Below are 22229 nucleotides of genomic sequence, written 5' to 3'. Positions count from 1 at the left end.
TTGCTTATACCTCTTTTGTTACTACATGCCTTGACTCTAATTATGAGATAAATTTCTAGTTTCCATGGCTATGAATAACAAAGTGAATTTTCTCCCCACTTTAAAATGATGGGAAAAGCCAATGAATAATAGATTCTGATTTATGACTAATCATAACTAGCTTGTATTTGTAGAGCTCAATTTACAAATTATTTCTATTACAGAAGTTTGCATGATGGGTATTAGAAACATATATGTTCATAGCAAAGTTATATATCCCAATTAAGTGGATTCTATGATACTATTATTTCTACAGTGTTTGTGTGTTCATGTGTGTTAACTGTTAATGGCAAACTGATAGCTATCCTTTATTTATAATACTAATTTTATGTTTAAAAATGTTTTTAAGTTCTAAAATTTATTGCCAATAATATATCACTTTAAAACTAAGAGGGAGACTTTCCTACTCTACCAGGCACAGGCTGCATAATCGAATAGAGAAGAGAGGCAGAGAGAGAGGAGGGAGAGGCAAATGGAATCTTAGAGTGGTGTTTGGGTTGCTTCAATGGCAGCTGCAAGATTAGGAGAAGCTATGGGTTCAGGGTAAGAGGTAACAGAGGATAAATTCTATTTATAGGGTTCAGATTAAAGGAAGCTAAGCGGAAATAAAGTATCTGTAGACTATGATGGTGGCTGAGGTCTTGGCAGCAGCAGGAACTCCTCTGTCAATCAGGAGGGTTAAGGAAGAGTCCTACAGAACAGCATGTATAACTGTTGGTTATAAATATGGGCAAAAGCCAGGGGCTGTCTATAATTTCTACAATTTGGCAATGAACCCCAACCCCTGAGGACCTAAATTTATTTTTCTCTTTGTTAGTTCAGTAAATGTACAGTCAGTGCTAAATAATAGTTTCTAAAGCATACTGCAAGTTGAGCACATTACAAAACAGAATATTCCTAATTAGAATGATTTCTAGATTCTACAATTTAGATTATAATCCAATGTGTGATATCAGTATTTTAGCCTCCATGTGTTTTAACAACCATGTTGAATTAACCATACAACCTTCTAATTCAATGTATTGGACAAATGTGGTATATAATGTTCAAGAATTTAACCTTTAGTCATATTATACTATGTCTGAGGCAGAAATGGCAGTAGTTCTCAGCACATTATATTTCAAGTGGGTAGAATTTTCTATTATCATTTCAGGTTATTATAATAAGATGTTTTCTATTTTTAATAATTAGTATGAGATCCTCAGTTGAATTATCCATTACTTAAATTTAAGTAGTTGTTACATTTTCCAAGCTACATAAGAAACTGTTTTACTTCTGAGTCCATGACTCACAAATTCAATATGTCTGGATCATTTCATAAGTAGGTGGACACTGTTTTAACTTGTTTTAGTCCAATTTATCTAGTTCACAAGAATCAGGATATTGAACTCATTCAAGGAAAACTTTTTAAGGGTCTATTAATTCCAGACCAATGTTAGATACTGCTATTGCAGACATCACCATCCAGATGGAATCAAAGGAAACTGTAATTTTCTCACATGAAGCAAACTCCTTTCCATGTCAAAAGTTGGATGCCTACCACAGATCTTTTATTTAGGCAGGATTTTGATGTGCCCCCAGTATATATGGGTCCTCTAGGATACTTCATCCAGTTCCATAATGTAAAACACAAACAACTTCTTAGAGAACTATTTGACCTGCTTTTAAATATTCTTGGTAAAAATGTGAACTTGTGAAACCTCCTCTCAACAAAATACCACTCTTATGTGATGCACTTCCCTTCCGTCAATACCACCTCAGGATTTTGTACTGAGTTACTTTTCCACTTATATATTACCTTTCACACTTACGGGGCAAGACAAATAATCCTGGCCAAAATTCCTTCCTGACAAATAGGATTGGCAAATATCCATCAAACTAATATGGAGCTGAACTACTAGCTCCTCACTCTGAATGTGACTCACCTATCTTCTCACCCTCCAATGAATGCATGCTAGATCCTGTTGGAGACTAAAGTATCCCTGACTAAACCCAATTGAACCCAAGCAATGGGGGATGGGGTCATGTAGAGTTGCAGCCAGATTGTAGTGTCAAGGCCACTAATCTGCTTCCTGTGCCACAGCAGGAATTGAGATTTGTGACTTAAGTCTTCACACAATGTCCTTAGATCTGGAGGAGGTCTGCCACCAGTATGCCCTTTTATCCTTTAATGCTAGCCTTTCTTCTTCTTTACCTTCCCATAAAGCATCTTTCTTTTAGCTTCTTCCATGTAATGTCCCTAAACCAGATTGTTCTAAGATATCTAACCTTTTACTATAAAATAGTGATGCCTCAACTTCCAGGATTTATTGCTCTTGTTGTTTACTAATAACAGAAACCCCCTGAATATCCATGATTTCTTTCTGCAGCAGGAAGGGCTGGGCTCTGGTCTCAGTTTCTACTACTTTTGGGGGGTAAATGTGGGGATTTGGGAGAAGAAAGGTTAAGGTATGTTTAAGGTAAGGGTGAGAACTTCTATTCTGGGCTGTTGGCAGATTTTCTAAAATTAAAATTAAACACAACTTAGCAATAAAATATAATTTTCCTATTGAGAGTGACTCAACCTAATCCTTATAAAAATGCAAATTATATCTATCAACCTGATTTTTATTCTGTTTTTCATGAATTAATAACCATTCTTTAATTTGCATATTTGTACCTTTCTAGTCTAAATTTTGTGACACTGTTTCTCCACATTAGTTGCCAAAGCCAAGGACCAAGCTCAATTTTCACATCTTTAATGCCCAGGAGGCCTGAGGAAAGTAATAAGAATCCCTGGTCACACATCATTTTTTACTTTATTTTCTAAATTTTTATTTACAAACTTACTATGAGATGGGCATAGTATTAAGTAATTTGAAAAAAGATAAATAAGAGGCAAGGTTTTTCATTAAGGAACACATTGTTTACTAGCAAGTCAGACACAGAGAGAAAATTACATAAAACAATTTGAAAATACAGTGGTATAGACATGCCCAAGGTATCGCCAAGTGTAGAGAAGAAGATAAAAGGAATTAGCGTGAGGAAAGGGCAAGGCTCCCTAGCCAAGGTGCTGACAGAGCTCATTCTTAAGAGATGTGCTTGCGTTTCCAGACAGGAAAGATGGGAAAATGGTATTTAGGCAGAGGAGACAGCATGAACAAGGGCATAAAATTTAAAAACAGCATAATATATGAAAGAGGAATGGTTAGCAGTTCAGGATTATTACAGCATAACTTCAGACTGGGAGCAGTAAGACATGAAGGGCCATGCACACCAAATTCAGAAGCTTGGAATTTCTGCTATAGTGATGGTGAGTCACTGAGCGATTTGCATCAGGGAGTAACATGGCTAAATCTGTATGTGAGAAATACCGCTGGAGGCTGTGTGCAAGATGAGTTAAATAGATATAAACCGAGAGGCAAAGAGACAAACAAGCCGCTGCTTAGGGCCCATATTGAGGCAGAGGTGGAGGGAGGCATGGTGATAGGACCTGATAGGATACATATTTACAGAAGAAAACTGGCAAGACTGAATGGAAATGGCTTTGAGGAGAGGGAAGCAATGAGACAATTTCAAGTATATCAATAAGTAGAGTTACCCATGAATGTAAGATAGGAAAGAAACACAGAGTCACAGTAATTCAAAGGGAAGATCAAGGACTCAGGTCTGGCCAAGAAGCATCTATTTAAAAGAAAGGCATACTCATTGTGGAAAATATGTAAATTACAGAAGAATCCTATATAATAAAAGCCTAATATGCTAAGTGTCTGGGTGTCCAGTTGTCTGGTCATCAGTTCAACCAATCAAAGTGTAATATGCTAATTATATACTAAGGCAACTCAACCACTCACTATAATATGCACTGACCACCAGGGAGAAGGCGGTTGACCAGTCAACCACTCACTATGATGTGCGCTGACCACCAGGAGACAGAAGCTCTGACCGGTAGGTTAGCTTGCTGCTGGAGTCTGGCTGATAGGGATTGAGCAAGATGGGCTGGACATGCCCTGGAGCTCTCCTAAGGTCCCTCCCCAGCTGGCCAACCTCCCGAGACCCTTCCTGGCTCTGATTATGCACCAGTGGGGTTCCTCAGCCTGGCCTGCACCCTTGTGCGATCCAGGACCCAACAGGGGATGTCGGAGAGCCAATTTCAGCCTGATCCCACAGGCCAGCCCGAGGGACCCCACTGGTGCACAAATTCATGCACTAGTCCTCTAGTATAAGGTATAAAAGAGAAAATTAAACTTCTAAATTCCCAACTCAAAATCTTAAAGTGTTATAAATGTTAAAACATTATAAATACAAAATGTTAGAAAAATAAATAATTTTTAATATTATAAATATAAAATGTTAGTATAAACATACATATATACATACACATATAACATGTAATAGGCATAGATATAACACACACATGTACACCCACATATAATAAAAGAGAGATGGGAGATGGGCTCTTGGGCAAAACTGTATGTTCACCAGGTCAGAGACTATAGGTCAAATATATTCAGCTGCATGCTGCTACTTGCTCAACAAAACTAAGATCTAGAAAACATTTACATTTTTCTTAAATAACCCATTCCAAAGCAGGGAAATCACTAGATCAAGGAGGGTGTCCTTAATAGTTGTTATGGGCATTGCCTTAAAGAACTTCTGTTGAATAAAGAGTTTGCCCCAGCCAGTTAGGGGAGGAGTTACTGACTATCAGACCTCATCACTTTGTGGAGCTGGAGATGAATCCACTGAGCCCCAAGCTACACCACACATCCCATTATCCTTCCGCTTTGCCATTTATTATATTCCTTGAAAATATATGTGAAACCACATATACACTATATATGCTGTTGTAAGTGCCAGCAAGCATTCAGGAAAGTATATGCCCATTTTCGCTGTGATGCTTCTTCAAGGAGGGAGGCAACTGGTGAAATTTGAGTGCTAATGGGTATGTGGGGATGTTGAAGAATTACTATAATTTTAAGGTATGATAATAAAACTTCAGTTACATTTTTGAAAAGATCCATCTTTCAGAAATTAAAGGAAAACTGTTTCTCTGCTCACAAAACCTCTGACACCAAATGATTGTGGGGTTTTCCTTACACCAATTTTCCAACTCTTAGGACGACAACTGGGTATTCCCTAATTTACTATAAGCCCAACAGTAACTCCAGGGAGCTAGTGTGAAACTTGCATTCAATTCTGGCACTAACTACCCAGAGTGCATATCAGACTCCACGGCTTTAAGGTCTCAGTCCCACAAGACTGCTCTCACCCCAGATGCCAATTTCAGGTAATGGATGCCCTGGATACCCACACTTCTGTCCAACTTGGCTACAAGGTCAGGGGTCCCCACAATCTCTAACACCCCACCCACCCCGCCATACACAGGCTCGATAATTTGCTAGAACAGCTCACAAAAATCAGGGAAATATTTATCTAGTTTATCAGTTTATCACAAAGTATATAAAAGAAACAGATGAACAGCCGGGTGAAGAGGTTCATAAGCTGAGGTCTGGAAGGGTCTCAAGCACAGGATTTCTGACCTTATGGAATTTGGGATATCCCACTTTCCTGGCACATGAGCGTGTTCACCGCCTAAAATCTCTCCAACCCCCCCACCGCCACCCCCAGTTAGGGATTTAATGGAGGTTCCATGGCAGTAGATAGATAAAGTCTAAAGTATCCCTCAAGTTTTCTGGGTGGTATTTCAACATATGTTCTGTTCCTAGTCTAGACTATCCCAGAGTTTCATCTGGTGTGGCCCACTAAGCTGATTCTGCAATTCAAAAAGGACCACAATACCCACTGCTTAAAAGCACTGTTCTCTTCAGATTCTACCTTCTAGCTAGCCTTTCTTACTACTAGTTGTTTTGCTCCTGCCTGTTACAGACCTAATTGAAGTCAGAATTTTGAAACCCCTTAGGCTAACTCTAACTTTTTCTATTATAAGTAATCTTGTGAAGAATCTTCATGTGCATATCTCTTTTGTCTCTAATTTCTAGAAGTGGAATTGCTGGGTAGATACTTATAAGGCTTGTACGCACATCACCAAAATGTGTTCCAAATATTTGTAGTAACTTGCACTCCCACAAGCTATCAATGAACATGTTTGTCTCACAGCACCCTAGCTGTAGGGAGTATTATACTCTTTTCAATTATTCCTCATTTTAAAAGATAAAACCATCTTATTTTACTTAAATTTCTTTTATTAGCAAAGACTATACTCATTTCAATTATTTGGTGGCTATTATTTGATTTTATGTGACCTAACTATTCTTTTTTCCTCCCACTGTATAAAGTAAGGGTCATTGACATTTTCAAAATTATTTTATAAGGGAGTTTTATAATTGGAGGACATGTATGGCACATATATTTTTTCTAATTGCTTTATTCTTATTTATGACTTCTTTTAATATAAAAAATATCTTAAATTATAATGAAGTGAAGTTGATTTATCCATTTGTTTAGAATTTCTTCCATGATTCTTAGGTTTAGAAAGTCCCTTAGGATGTGCCAAATAGTAACATACATATCCTCCCTTTTATTTCTCTAGAAGCTTTATAAAATTTATAGCGTGTTCTCTCTTAATTTTCTTCATCTTTCCTGAACAAAATATTGCTGGTTTGCTTTTTTAATGTGTCATCATCCTGATCAAGGTCAAATACAGTATGTGCTAAAGGTATATCTTACCAGTTTCTTAACTGTGAAGCCAGGGATTTTCTAAACGAAGTGTATTTTATCCAACTGTAATGGTCTCTGATCTTCTTCTTCCAATGGGTGCTTGATGCTTTGGTCATACTGACAAGAGTCCCAGCTGTGAGCCTCTCATTACACCTACCACAGTCTCTTCTATTTTGCCATTTATTATATATATATATATATATATATATATATATATATATATATATATATTAATATCAGCATATTTTAAAACAATAAACAAAAGAGGTTGCAAGGTATGTCATGTGGTTGAAGAAGAATTAGGAAACTGTCTCTCCTCCCATTCAAACATATCTCTTCTTAAAATGGACTAAGCTTTGCATCCCCACAGTTAGAGGTACATGACATCGGTAAATTATAAAGGAGACATTTTATTTTGTACTAATGTATCAGTTTCTAATAATGTCCTAACCCAAGCTTTTTGTGGGACAGGAGAAGACCAAAGGTGAAAGTAGACACAGAAAAAAAAAAAAAAAAAAAAAAACAGGGGGAGCTAGTGCTGAGGATGAAAATCAACTCACATGGCTCATGGCAGGCTCATGGTACAGAGGAATAAGCTGAACATGTATTGGAACTAACCAAGTGCCACATGCTGCAGTAAGCTCCTGGAATAGTCAAAGAAAGCCTGGTATCTGACTTCATGCTACTCAATGGCTAGTTAAGAAGACAGAAGAGTAAATCAATTATTACAGGACAGAACTTGAATTCTTGTAGTAGAGTATCTAATTCAGCCCAGAGACTGGAATATAAATTAGGCTAGCTGAGGGTTGTAGGTATCCATAGGAGGTATTTTGTAATATGAGGTTTGAAGAATGAGTAGGACTTAGCTAGATGAAAAAAAAAAAAAAAAAGAAATGTGGAGAGGACATTCCAGGCAAAGAAAATAACATGTCCACAGGTAGAGAGCCACTGCCCAGTATGGCACGTTCAAAGAGATGCACATAGTGGAAAACATTCAAAAGAAATATGGGGTTTGGAATGCATGGAGTGGCCAAAGCAGCAGTTGCAGTTTCCATGTTTTGGAGTGTTTGTGTGCTAAATTGCAGAATGTGTTTAGAAAGTCATTGGTGTTAGGAGATATTTTTGGGTTTTTTTTAAACAAGTTATTTTATTTTATTTATTTCTGAGAGAGAGAGAGAGAGAGAGAGAGAGAGAGAGAGAGAGAGAGAGAGAGAGAGAGAGAGAGATTTGAAAGTGAAACATCTATGGGGCTGTCTCCTGCATGCCCCTACTGGGGATGGAGCACACAAACGGAGTGTGTATCCAAACAGGGAATCAAACCGCAACCTTTTGATGCATGGGAAGACACCCAACTAACTGAGCCACTCTGGCTAGGAAGAAAACTATTTTAAGCAGTAAGTAATCTCTAATATGATATTTTAAAATATAATTATGATTGCAAGGGAGTAATGGATAAGAGGGGATGCAGACCAAAAAGGCATGGGCACTGACTGAAACTCTTGTATTAATTCAAGTAAGAATTGGTGTGTATTGCAGCATTTGGAGAGAAGCAGATGGATCTGAGAGGTTAAGGAGATAGAATCTGTGAGGCTTGATGAGAGACAGGATGCAGGGTGAGGGAGAGGAACAACCTGAGATGACTTATATTTCTACGTTGGGTGACTGGTTGGATAATGGGATCACTTACTGATCACTCAGATTCATCAAATTGTGACTCATAAACATGATAAAACATCACTTTTTTAAAAATTAATTCTTTACAGAGGAGGAGAGAGGAATAGAGAGTTAGAAACATCGATGAGAGAGAACCATCGATCAGCTGTCTCTTGCACACCCCCCACTGGGGATGTGCCCACAACCAATGTACATGCCCTTAACCAGAATCGAACCCGGGACCTTTCAGTCCGCAGGCCGACGCTCTATCCACTGAGCCAAACCGGTTTCGGCAAACATCACTTCTTTTTTATTCACTATTAACATGTGGCAAAGGAAGGAGAAGAATCAGTTGCAAAGGACATGACTGAGTAGCATTGTGGACTAGTAGAAAGAGTTCTGATACAGTGTTTTATGGAATGAGTATAAGGTGGTCTCACTGGGAAATATAAAACAGAGCAGTCTTTTGTTTGACTGAAGAAGGCCTTTGAGACATGTCACATGAGAAAGCACAGCTGATGAGAAGCTCTCATTCTTTCCACGTCATGTTTTTCTTCCTTGATTCTTATTACCCTCATCGTGATAGGCCCCCAGCAAATAGCTGTTCCTATTTTTATTCTGGTCCAGAAGAGTCAGTACATCTTTCCTTGACTTAGTTCTGTACAGTTGAGGCAGACAGGCAATTTTTAAATATAGCTTTTCATATTATTTACAGAAATATAAAGTTTTCCAGTGAAAACTCAAAGGTTTTGAAGTGCTTGGCTTCTCTTTCTGCCTAGGGTTGTTTTTCTACTATGTGGATTCTCGCTGCTTTCTTCTGTGTTGTTTTAGTGTTATTTTTGTTATTTCTCCCTGATCACATACTGATTATAACTTATATTCCTGCTTCCCCAATCTCAAATACAAAATGGGGTCACGTTCCTTTTAATATTCAAAATAAATGTTGAGCCTGCAGTACATCCCAACATCTCAACTGTCATAAAATGTTTATTTCCTCTTTTATAAGCTTATTTAAGGTAACTCCAAAGCCCCATGATCCAGTGCATTGGCTTTCTAGTGCTGGGTAACAAATAGCCTTACATTTAGTGGCTTAAAATACACTCATTTATTATGTCACAGGTTTTTTGTTTGTTTGTTTTTTGTTTTGTTTTGTGTGTGTGTGTGTGTGTGTGTGTGTGTGTGTGTGTGTGTGTGTGTTTAATCAGAAGTCCAGCATGGTGTGGTCTCAAAGGCTAAGATTAAGGAGCTGGCAGAGTTGCATTCATTAATGGATAAACTTGGAAAGAATCCACTCTCAAGCCCATGAAATTGTTAGCAGAATTCAGTTCCTTATAGTTCTAGTGCTGAGGTGCCTGTGGCCTCTCCATTTTAAAGGCAGCAACAATGCATTAAGTTCTCAAGCTTCGATCTTTTTTCTAACATCTTTTGCCTTCTTTTCCGGTTTTCAAGGGCCATTGTGCCAATATGGATAACACAGGATTTTCTCCTCAATTTGAGGTGAAACAATTAGTAAACTTGGTTACTTGAGCAAAGTCTTTTTGTCAAGCAACATTTGAGAGTAGAGATCACAGAAGATATTTTAAATTCTCTCTACCAGTATATCTGTTCCCATAGGGATAAGTCTTCATTGTTATTTTGATTTAAGGAACTCACTAAACTATTTCCAATAGCCAACAAAACCCTTTCTACAAGTTGTCCCTGTTGAAACCCAGACGCTTAGAAGCTTAGATGTCTTCCCTTTCAGGAGGGTTGTAATTTACACACAGAAATGTCAACCTTTTCAAAGTCATCTCACTTGTATTGCCAAAAGATTCCATTTCCTGGACGATCATAATATCAATATTTGATAATCCATACAAGGCTCCAGTCCACATAAGAAAGGTACTTTAATGACCTGGAGTGTCACTGCTAATCTGGTGATGCCTCTCCAGGTGTAATAACAGAGCAGGAAGCCTCTTCCTCCAGTATCCTGCTCTTCCATTACAGCTCCACACTGCCTAAACCTCTTGTCATATCGCTCATTTGACTCTAAATTACACATCTCTTTTACCTTACATGCATTCAGAGCCATTTCATATCAAGGCACAGCTTTAGTACTTGAGGCTGGAAAAGGGTCTAGTATCCCTCACAGCATACTTACACCTAGTTTTTTCTCCCTGACTTCTCTGCCTGATCCCTAGAACCTAAGACATGCCATAATTTTCTCTTCCCAATATACTGACATATATTTCAATGAAAATTCTTTCTTACCACATAGAATTATAATGGGAAATTATAATTCTATAAATTTATCCATAGATATGAAGGTGATTACAATAAGTAACTTATTACTACTCATAGATTAATAAGTCTAAAGAACAGCTCAATGTTCATGACATAAACATGAGTAATGATGCTGCTGACCAAGGGTTCAAAATAGCTTCATATTCACAAAATTTGAGTTGCCGAGACTTTCCAGGATAGCAATAATGTGTTGAGTCAAATAATTTTTGAAGGACATAATTTTATTCTTATAATTCCAATAGAAGTAGCAAACATTTTTTAACTATACTATTTCCTTAACCTAAGAGAAATATACACTGGTTCCTAAGAAGGTAGTTACCAATAACAGTCGCCAAGTTTTGGTCTTCATAATCACATTTCTTTCTTGCATTTGACAAGGAGGGTCTCCCAGTTATTTTGTCATATCTCCTTTTCTCTTAGCACTCCTACATGCATATGCAGTTCTCTATTTTCTTCTTAAGCTCTTCTCTTATGTATATTGAATATGAATTGTAGCAACAAAAACAAAAAAGGGGTGAGGGGATGTGTAAATATAGAGCTTTTGTATACATTGAAGTTAAGCTGTTATCAGCTTAAAATAGGCTATTATAAATATGTTTTATGTAAACCTCACAGTAACCACAAAACAAAAATCTACAATAAATATACAAAATATATGAGAAAGACATTTAATCATAAATGCATATTATTATTAAATCACAAAGGAGGAAAACAAGAGAAGAAAGGAACAAAGGAATTGCAAACAGACAGAAAATATTATAAAAATGGCAATAGTAAGTCCACACCTATCAATAATCACTTTAAATATAAATGGAAAAAAATATTTAATCAAAACAGAGTAGCTGAATAGATTTAAAAAATAAAACAAGATACAACTATATGCTGCCTACAAGAGATTCGCTTCTGCTTTAAGGACACACAAACTGAAAAAGATATTTCATGCATATGGGAATCAAAAGCAAACAACATGCAGAGATAGCTATACTTACATTAAGACAAAACAGAATGTAAGCCAAAGATGGCAATAAAATGCAAAGGTGGTCATTATATAATGATAAGGAAACCAATACAATAATAGGCTATAACATTAGTAAACATTTAGGATATACCTAAGATCATAGAGTCTATTCACAGGAAAATATTCTCATTGACACCAAATTACTAGAGCATAAAGAACAAATGTGTCCTCTAATATGACTGCACTATCCATCCAATCTTTCAATCTATCAATAGAAACCTAAGAGTCATCTATAACACTTCTCACTAATGACTTCTACAATTGTTATCTGCTATATATGCCCTAATTGTATCTCTTTTTTTCCAACTCCATAACATGTCATCCTTTTTTTTTTTTTTTTTTTTTTTTAATGCTGGCCTGGATTAATGAAATAGAATTTAAACATACCCTGGCTTCTAGCACTCTTCACTGACAGCCCTTAAATTCATTCTCCACCCACTTCGAGGATAATAATCTACCTAAACTGCTTATCTGGCCATGTCACTTTTCTGTTTATAGCCCTCAGATGTTCCCATTGCCTACAGGATAAATATAATGTGATTTGGTATGGAAAATAAGGCCTTCTGTGACTTGTTCTCTGGGTATATCGCCAACCTCATTTCTCTCCTACCTACTTGCACTTTCTGTTCTTTTGATATTGAATTGTTGGCCACTTTACCTCCAGTATTCTCCATTCTGATTCTCAACAACATGCATTCCCCATGCTGTCTTATTTAGTTGAGAGGTTATTTTACTATCGCTCAGCTTGCCTTATAATTCTTATAACTCATTTAAGATTTAGGTTTAGCATTATTTCCTCCGGGAAGCTATCCTTAAGATCTCCTTCCATTCCCTTAGTCTGGGTAGTTTCCTTCCTCTATCTTTCCCGTAGAATTCCAGGCATATTTGTGTTGTTTAGATCTTTTCTCCTATTAGACAGTAAAATCATAAGACAGGGACTATATCTTATTCCTAATTGTATCCCAAACACATGAAATTGTGCTTGACATATAGTATGTTATTTCCATTACTGTTAAAAGGTGTGTGGGTGGGTTTTTTTTTTTTTAATGAATGAATGAGTGAATGAATCAATGTGATTTCAGAGGCACTTCTTCCAACTTTCTGTCTTGCTCTAAGTCACATGGCCTCTAGACAATATACAGGGTGTCCCAAAATATGAATACACAATTTAAATAATTATTATTTTCAATGGGTTAAATTTGAAAAGAAAAAAAAATAAATTGAGCTATCAGCTGTTACAGTGTGCATATATTTTTTGGGATGCCCTATGTTTTTCTCTTTGCCTGCATGGAAAAAATGCTCAAAAGAACTACCTTGAAGCAGGAATCATTCTAAAACCCTATTTACTTAAACATTTACCTTATTAGAACTTCTCAGCTAGCCTAGTTGCGGGGAGGGGAGGATGGACAGGAGATAGAGCCTAATGTGCGGAGCAGCCTTATAATAGGGAAAACTGCCATGAATGACACCATGGACCTGGAGATGTCCTGAACCAGATCATCAGTTCCATTCATCTGGGAGCGCACTATGTCTCACTCGGTGATAATCCTGGTACGCACATTAGTAATTTTTCCAACAAGATCTACCCGTTACAATATCCACAACATGCCAAGAACATAAAGAAGCCACCCAGAATGGCTTTATTTCAATCATTCCCCTAGTTTTGACACATATACATACACCTGGCTCCAAGGTTTCTCTTCCTGCTCTAATGCCCCTGGTAAAGTAGGTCCAATATTTGAGAGGGATCACTCTGTACACTCCCTGAGATAAAACAATTCCTTCTTTGTAGCTTGTTTTTTTTTAACTATAAAGGGACATTTTGGCTTAGAAAGTTTTCTGTTTGGAGTTTATTCCTTGCCCTCCTCTTCTTATGGTTTGCTCTCAAGAGAGAATCTTTACTACTTTCATGGGACATAGGACTTTTGCCTACCCTGAGAAATCTGACATACAGAAGAAAAGGAATGAAATAATTACTTGAAAGTCATAGATTGAATGCTGATTTAGCTACATAATATCTATTGATAGAACATTCTGTAGCTTCATTCTTTAAAGTAATAATTAATAATAACAATAACTATATATTGTTCCCCATCTCTCTCACATGATTGTTTTGGGCATTAAACTAGACTTTAAAGGTCAAAGCTAAATGATAAAGCACTACGTCAATGCAAAATAACATTAGCAACAGTAATTTCAATAGTATCAGAAAGAGAATGAGATGAAGGTCAGACACCCTGTGATACCCATTCCATCTCCTCAAGTTTCTGCTTTGAAAAAGTGATCCCTCTTTCGTTGCTTTTCTACAAATGGCCATATAGTCCTCCTGGTTTTGTCATCTCGAGTACATCTTGAGTTTTCTCTCTCACATACACACACACACACACACACACACACACACACACATGCCTGGTGAACTCAAGAAATACTCCAAGGTTTCTTATATGCCCTAAAATTAATTGCTATTAAATTAACTAGATGTTATTCTTGCTTGACCTGGAGGTTCTCACTCTATGATGTGCACCTGAGATATATTCCAGAATATTTCTAATTCTTGCTCTGACTGAACAACAATTGTCTATATTTTCCCTTCTGGCATATGCATTTATTAAATAACTGGTTCAATTTAGGTATGCAATATATCTTTATAAATAAGAGCCAAGTTAACTAACTTATGGAAACACTAAACTTTAGATTTCATATTCCTACCAACAATAACTGACCAACATATATTTTTACATGGAATATGATACTTCAGATGATTAGTTATTATAGAGTGGTTTACTGCTTTGACATTATTTGAAAAAGAGAAAAAGAATAGGAATATTTATTATTCTATATTAAATTTCATGTCTCTACTCCACAATGGCAATTCCGCATAATGTAATTTTTCCATAGTAATAAAATAAAATAAAAAGGATCAACCATGAGAACACATGTTAGCATTATTTCAACATCTTTATCATATTTTTGGGAAATCTATGGGAAAATTTGGGAAGATTTTACACAAACATTGGTCAAATCAACTCTAAAATAAAAGTGCTTAAGTGGTTTGTAGGTGTGGAAACCACATATCTCAGTTTGCCTAGCATCATCTGAGCTTACCCTTGCTGTCTTGGCACAATTGTTATTAGCAGCCCACTTCTTCCTCAAAAAGATCATTTGGACAATAAAATTATAAGGTCATTCTACTTTTAAGCTATCTACACAGATTAAAAAAAAAGACAATAACGTTTAACACTTAATTATTGTGATTGATAGAAAATCTCCTTGATTTTCATTTTCAATAAAATATTTTTATTCCATAAAGCTATTTTTCTAAGCTTCTAAAGCTATTTGTGTCTACAGGTTTCCTTTAAATATAAATATGTCTCTATCCTAAAAATTATGTTTTATAAATATTTTCTTCTTTCTTTTCCTCTCAACTAAGCTATGTTTTAACTTTATACCTTTATGCAAGTTTTTAGGTACTTATAAGCCTATTGGTCCAAATGCATAAAAATCAAAAAGTTTCCATTATTGATGGAGTTTGAAACAAAAAAAATTTCCTAATCATTATAAACTGTTCTTTATATTCAGAGGAACAATCTCTTACATGAAAAAACTTAGTTTACAGTGATGTATTCTCTGTGATATCAAATTTCATGCTCAGTTGGTAGGGATTTAATTTTTTTCTCTCTATGCTTTATATACTGGATACAGGAATTGTTATAATCATTATTTTTGTTCTGTATGAATTCCTAAGACTGTAGCTTGCTTGCTTTTAAATATATTTTATGTTCTTATAAAAATCTAGCTAACATTGTATTTTTGTGCTTTAACAATTTCCACAAATATGCTCTTCCCATTCTATTTGAAGGAAGATATTTAGCAAAACTAGGGTAAACATGGTGTTCTGAAGAAATGGCTTTATATTTTTCCTCTGGTAATCCAAAGCTCGTTTGCACTATGATGACATCAAAATAGTTCCCCTTGTACCAGGAGTGATCATGTTAAATAAATGACAAACAGGTAATTCTTTTCAAAAGCATACATTGAGGCCCCCTTATCACATAAATTCACATATATGAGCCTAACCAGTGGTTAAGGACAATAGGGGGGTGGGGGATTGGAATGGGGGGTAGAGGGAAAATATGTGATACCTTAATCAATAAGAAATTAATTTTAAAAGTTTTGCTAGTGATGGCACAGGATGTTGATCATGCTTCCATTTAATGTACTTTATTTTCTTAATAAAATAAGAGGTGAAACCACCTGAGAACAAGGAAGAAAGTGAAGATATTAGAAAGTGGAAACAATGAAATGAATGATAAAGGAAGATAACTAGAAACATAAAGAAGTACTCTGCAATGTCTAGAATCCAACTACAGCTACATATTTTGAATTTAAAGTTATATGAGTAGTATACAGTATGTTAAATTCAGCAACAATTATCATAGATCATAGCAGGAACCGTGAAATCAAACAAGGTCAAATAACTAAAAAATTTGTAATTACTAACAAGTATCTTATAAATTGTAGATAAGTTAAAAAAAAAAAAAAAAAGCTAGCTGTTGTAAATTAGTATAGAAATGGAGAGCCAGGAATCTAAGGCCTTAGTGAAGCCAAATTAGTGGTGTACATGAACTAACAAAAGAAAACCAGGAGACAATAAAAGTTAAATAGAGTTATGGGTCATGACAGTATCTACAGTGAGGATCTGAATGTAAGTGGCTTAGAAGAAGTGGAATTAAGGTTGAAATATGCATTAGCCCATTCTGCATCTCTATTGGTAACATCAGCAAATAGCAGAGTAGAAAACTATGGAGCCTCTTTCTCCCTACAAACACACATATTTGGCAACAATCCCCAGACAAATTCCCTTTGTAAGAAATACAAAAACTAACTGAAAGGCTCCTGCACAGCCCAGGCAAATGCAAAACCAGCCTTACCAAAGCTAGTAGAGAGGGTTGTGACACCCTCTTGCTATACCTTATGATCAAAAGAAAACTCCCTAGTAGCCAAATTCTCCCAGGAAAAGAAGGGGCTGGTTTATATATCCAGATCCTCAACATTTCTGAGGAGACTCCCCAGTCTATTCTGCCAGTCTTGGAGCTCTGATGTGTCTTCCACAATCTATCCACCTAGGGGAAAATGGAGACATTGGTATGGATTGGTATAGGCACCATAGATTCTACCTCCTGTTCATCACAGAGGAAGCATACAAACCCACAACAGCCTATTTCTACCTAGGGAGGGAAAAGTTGGAAGAAGCCCTCAGAATCTCTTGCCAAGATGATTGGTAGAAGTTTTTGTATGAGGCCAATCTATGAATACTGGGAGAGTGGCCTGCTTTGTCTAATGTGTGGGCCTCAAAATGGAGTCAAGAAAGATGAAGAAGTGGGCAAAAAAATGTTCCCTAAAAAAGGAATAAGATACATTTCCAGAAACTGACCCAAAAGAAATGAGTAGTATGATTTACCTGAAAGAAAATTCAAAATAACTGTCATAAAAATGATCAGAGATAAAGAAAATAGTATAAAAACAAAGTGAGAAATTCAGCAGCGACAGAAAATATTTAAAGATACAAAACAGAAATCATGAAGCTAAAAAGCACAATAATTGAACTAAAAAATTCACTAGAGGATTTCAATATCAGATTGGATTAAACAAAAGAGAGGATCAATAAACTCAAAGGCTTATCATTGGGAATAATTCAGAGGAGCAAAAAGAAGACAAAATGAAAAAGAGTGAAGAAAATTTAGGGACCATCCTCAAGGGGCCAATATACACATTGTGGGATTCCCAAAGATAGAGACAAAGGACAGGAATAGTTACTCAAAGAAAAAAGATAATGGCTGAAAACTTCCCAAACCTGAAAAGGGAAATGGATATTCATATCTAAGAAGTTAAAGGAATACCATTTACATAAATTCAAAAGAAATCTACATTAAGACACATTTTAATCACATTGACAAAATCAAGGACAAATAGACAAATTTGAAAGAAGGAGAAAAGTGACTTATTATATCCACAGGACATACTAACGTGAAAATAAGAAGATTTTTAGAAGAAACCTGTAGGCCAAAAGGGAGTGGAATAGTATATTCACAGTGCTGAAAGAAAAAAAAAGTTTCCAACCAGCAAAATTGTCCTTCGAAAATGAAGACAAGATAAAGACTTTCCCCAAACAGAAAATCTCTGGGAGTTCATCATTACTAGACCTATCTTACAAGAAATGCTAACAGTTCTTTTTTTTTTAATATATTTTTATTGATTTTTTACAGAGAGGAATAGAGAGGGATCCAGAGTTAGAAACATCCATGAGAGAGAATCATCCATCAGCTGCCTCTTGCACGCCCCCTACTGGGGATGTGCCACAACCAAGGTACATGCCCCTGACCTGAATCGAACCCAGGACCCTTCAGTCCACAGGCCAATGCTCTATCCACTGAGCCAAACCTGTTTCGGCAGCTAACAGGAGTTCTTTAAGTTGAAATGAAAGGATGCTAAACAGAAATATGACAGCATAAGAAAATATGAAACTCACTGATAAAGGTAAATATATACCAGTAAACAAATACAGAGTATTGTATTACTGTAATAATAGTGTTTAAATCACTTTCAATTCTATTGTAAATTAAAAGGTAAAAGTTTAAAAATAACTATAATGAAAATATATTAAAATACACATAATATGAATATATGTAAACTGTGACAATAATAACATAAAATATATGTGGGGGAGAATTTAAAGTGTAAAGTTTGCATGTGTGATTGAACTTAAGTTACTATCAGCTTAAAATTTACTGTTAAAACTAGAAGATATTTTATGTAAACCCCAAGGTAACTATTTTAAGCAGATAATCAAAATAATAATAAATTATTCAAACCATATCAATAAAAGAATCAACAAACAAAAAGGAATACAGTAAGAGAGGAAAAGACAGACAAAAGAATTTCAAGACTAATGGAAAACAATAAAAAGCCAAGAGTATAAGCTTTTCCTATCAATAATTACTTTATGTATAAATAGATTAAACTCCTTGATAAAAAAAAACATAAAGTGGCTAGATGAATTAAAAAACAAACAAACACAAAACACTCAACTATATGTGATCTAAAAGAAATTATTCACAATAGACAAAATATGGAAATTACCTACATGCCCATTGATAGATGAATGGATAAAGAAAATATCGCTTATAAATCCAATGGAATATTTATGCAGCCTTAAAAAAGGAAATTCTAAAATATGGAACTACATGGATTAATCTTGAGGATTTTGTGCAAAATGAAATAAGTCAATCACCAAAAAACAAATATTGTATAATTTCACTTACATGAGGTATATAAAATAGTCAAATTCATAGAATCAAAGAGTGGAATAGCAGTTACCTAGTGCTGGAGATAGGGGAAATTAGGGATTTAATTAATGGGCATAAAGCTTCTGTTCATCATGATGAAGAAGTATAGAGCTCTACTGTACAACATTGTACCTACAGTCAACAGTAATGTATTGTACACTTCAAAATTTTACAAAAGGGTCAATCTGCTGTTGTGTTCTAACCACAATAAAATAAAAATTAAAAAACCCTGCAAATTAATTTTTTATATAATGAAACACACACATACACACACACACATTACTTGGACTTTAACAAGGCTTTTAATTTTAGATCTGAGAAACAAGATAGGAATGTATGATATAAGCCATGCTACTTCCAAGCATAGCTGTGCCTCAAGCATTTTACTGGGATTGCTTATATCTATATATCTCATAATAATTATTTAGAATTATATGAAAGATTTAGAATCACACCCATGTTTCCTATTCCAATTCAGCAAACTCCTAACTGAACAGTCAGTAAGATGGAGTCAAATGATTTTTTATTATGTATTAAATTGAATTCAAGAATCCAGCTTGGGTGCATAGTCAAACTGGCTCCTAATACCTTCACTAGTGAAATTAATTTATCACCAATACTATATATAGGCTGCTAGCTACCATCATCTTACTGGAGGCTAAGCCTGCCATGACAAATCTCACTTATGAAGGCTAGCTAAAGTGAAAACTCCACAAACCATGAATGTTCAACTCCTTTCTTCAATCACCACCATCTTTGCCTTTTTAAATTATCATTCTTGCTCTTTCAAGGAGGACTAACTAAACAGACAAAGATGGTTACAAAATCACTTTATCTAACTATGTGACTTAGAAAGGGCAGACACTCCTATGTCCAATGTCCTAGACATAGAAAGAGTAGTGGGGGAATGAGAGAAACAGTTATCACTAATATGCCCTCCAAAGTTCTTTCTGAGTATGGAAAAAGTTGAAGGTAAACATTACATTTACAGGTAATAGCACAAAAGTTAATGCCTCGGAAAACAATATAATTCAGAGTGAATTTAATCAATAAATCCTACTCTTTCAAAATGAAGAAAGGGAGTAATAGAGGGCAAAACAACACAGAAATAGGATAATATTAGACATACAATATTTGTGCAATGAGGGAGATGTTTCTCAGCCCGGCCTGCATTCTTCCCAATCTGGGACCACTCAAGGTATGTCGGACTGCCTGTTTAGGCTGATTCCTGTGGGATTGGGCTCAAACCAGCAGTAGTCGGACATCCCTCTCACCATCCAAGACTGCTGGCTCTCAACTGCTCACCTGCCTGCCAGCCTGATCATACCTTAACCATTCCCCTGCCAGCCTGATCGATGCCTTACTGCTCCCCTGCTGGCCCAATTGTCCCAACTGCCTTCCCTGCCAGCCCGGTCACCCCCACCTGCCCTCCTCTGCCAGCCCAGTCGCCCCTAACTGCCCTCTCATGAAGGCTTGGTCATCCCCAACTTCCTTCCCCTGAAGGTCTGGTCACCCCTAACTGCCTTCCCCTGCTAGCCCAGGCACCCCTATCTACCCTCCCTTGCTGGCCTGATCATCCACTTTGCCCTCCCCTGCCAGCCATCTTGTAGCGGACATCTTGTGACTACATGGGGGTGGCTATCTTGTGCAAGGGCATGAGGGTCAATTTGCATATTACCTCTTTATTATATTGGACAGTGTTTCCCAACCTTCTCTCATGATGAGAATCACCTGGTGGAGTTGTTAAAACACAGATTCCCGGATCCCAACTAAGAAGTGCTAAACTAGAATTTTTGAGAACATATAGGTAAAATTGCATACCTAACTTAGTGCTCTGTATATAAAATCTGTCTTAGAGCACTAGTTAAGTATACAATTTTACCTATATGTTCCCAAAAATTCTAGTTTAGCACTTCTTAGTTGGGATCCGGGAATCTGTGTTTTAACAACTCCACCAGGTGATTCTCATCATGAGAGAAGGTTGGGAAACACTGATATAGGACTAGAAATGCATTAGTATTTGACCCTATTAGCATAACATTAGAAATGTGTTAACAGAAATAAAGCATATAAAATAAGTATTTTGAGGATTCTTTTTCCAACCCATATGAGAACATTATATTCATTTCTGACAAGTAGGTATAAAATAAGACATGGAAAAATAGGAATTTTCATAAGTCAACAACAACAAAAGGATGAACTGATGGCATTGTTGAACAATATCATGAACACATATGTTTGGAGAAAAAAAAAACAGATCTTAGTTGGAATATTAGTTTATGGCATATTAGTTGCAGGGCCTTGTCTATGCTAGTTAACCTTCCCTAGTCTGTTAGCCTTTTCTGCAAAATGAGAACTACTTCACATGGGTTGTGATCAAATACATTACCTCATTCCTGGCCTATGGGAACCTATCATATGCAAATTGTTTCTTCACTCCCCAGGAAATATATTATTGGAAAATATAGCCTGAAAGAAATGAATTCATTTGTTATGAATGAAAAGAGATGATAAACTTAACCTGCCTTTCCTTTCAGTAAACAGTCTCTTAATACCCTGAATATTCTTAATACCCTGAAGAGTCTGAGCTGAAAAAAAATAGCTTTAAATTGCATCAATTTTCTTCTTGACTTCCTGGGAATATAATACTATACTGGAATAGACCCTAGATGCTAGAGTATCCAAAGCAGGAAATCATGCAAAATATCCATAAATATGTATCTGATTTGAGAAATATGTAAATGATTTGAGAATAACCGAGTCTAAACTCTTCTGCAAGAATTTTAAGCACATGTAATCTACATGGTTATACAGATTATTATTTGATCCACTTATCTTGCAATTGAACTTCCCCAAATATTTTCTGAAATATATTTGTCAATTTAATATATTATACATACAAATTCCTAATAAATATTTATTTTTATAGCTTTTACAACTGGGACAGTCAAGTTGCTGTTTGGAATTCAACTCCCAATTATCAAGTGATTGCTGATAATCCAGAAGGCTTGCTTTTCAAATACAAAAGAGACAGGAAAATTCTCAATGTGGACCCAAAAGTAAGTATGCTTTTATATTTATCTCCAAATTTGATTGTATTTCTACCATTATTCAAAATTTTATTAAATATTGGACAATTTTAACATTTTAAATCGAGAATTGAAAAATTATGTTGAAATTTAGAGCATGTACTATTCTAAAATAAACAAACAAACAAAACAAAAAAATAT

General features: G+C 35.8%; 1 protein-coding gene across 1 annotated transcript in view; it reads left to right on the top strand.

Annotated features, from left to right (window-relative positions):
• CFAP299 (cilia and flagella associated protein 299) overlaps positions 1 to 22229 on the top strand; it is a 522006-nt gene that overhangs the window by 485150 nt on the left and 14627 nt on the right. Inside the window, exon 5 of the mRNA XM_036412612.2 lies at positions 21929 to 22058. Within this exon, the coding sequence (XP_036268505.1) occupies positions 21929 to 22058 (130 nt within the window). The remainder of the gene's footprint in view (positions 1 to 21928; positions 22059 to 22229) is intronic.

This window comes from Pipistrellus kuhlii, unplaced genomic scaffold, assembly GCF_014108245.1.
Source record: "Pipistrellus kuhlii isolate mPipKuh1 unplaced genomic scaffold, mPipKuh1.p scaffold_m20_p_1, whole genome shotgun sequence".
In the NCBI taxonomy this organism is placed as follows: Eukaryota; Metazoa; Chordata; class Mammalia; order Chiroptera; family Vespertilionidae; genus Pipistrellus; species Pipistrellus kuhlii.
Note: the sequence above shows the minus strand (reverse complement) of the source record. Positions and strands in the feature narration are given on the sequence as shown.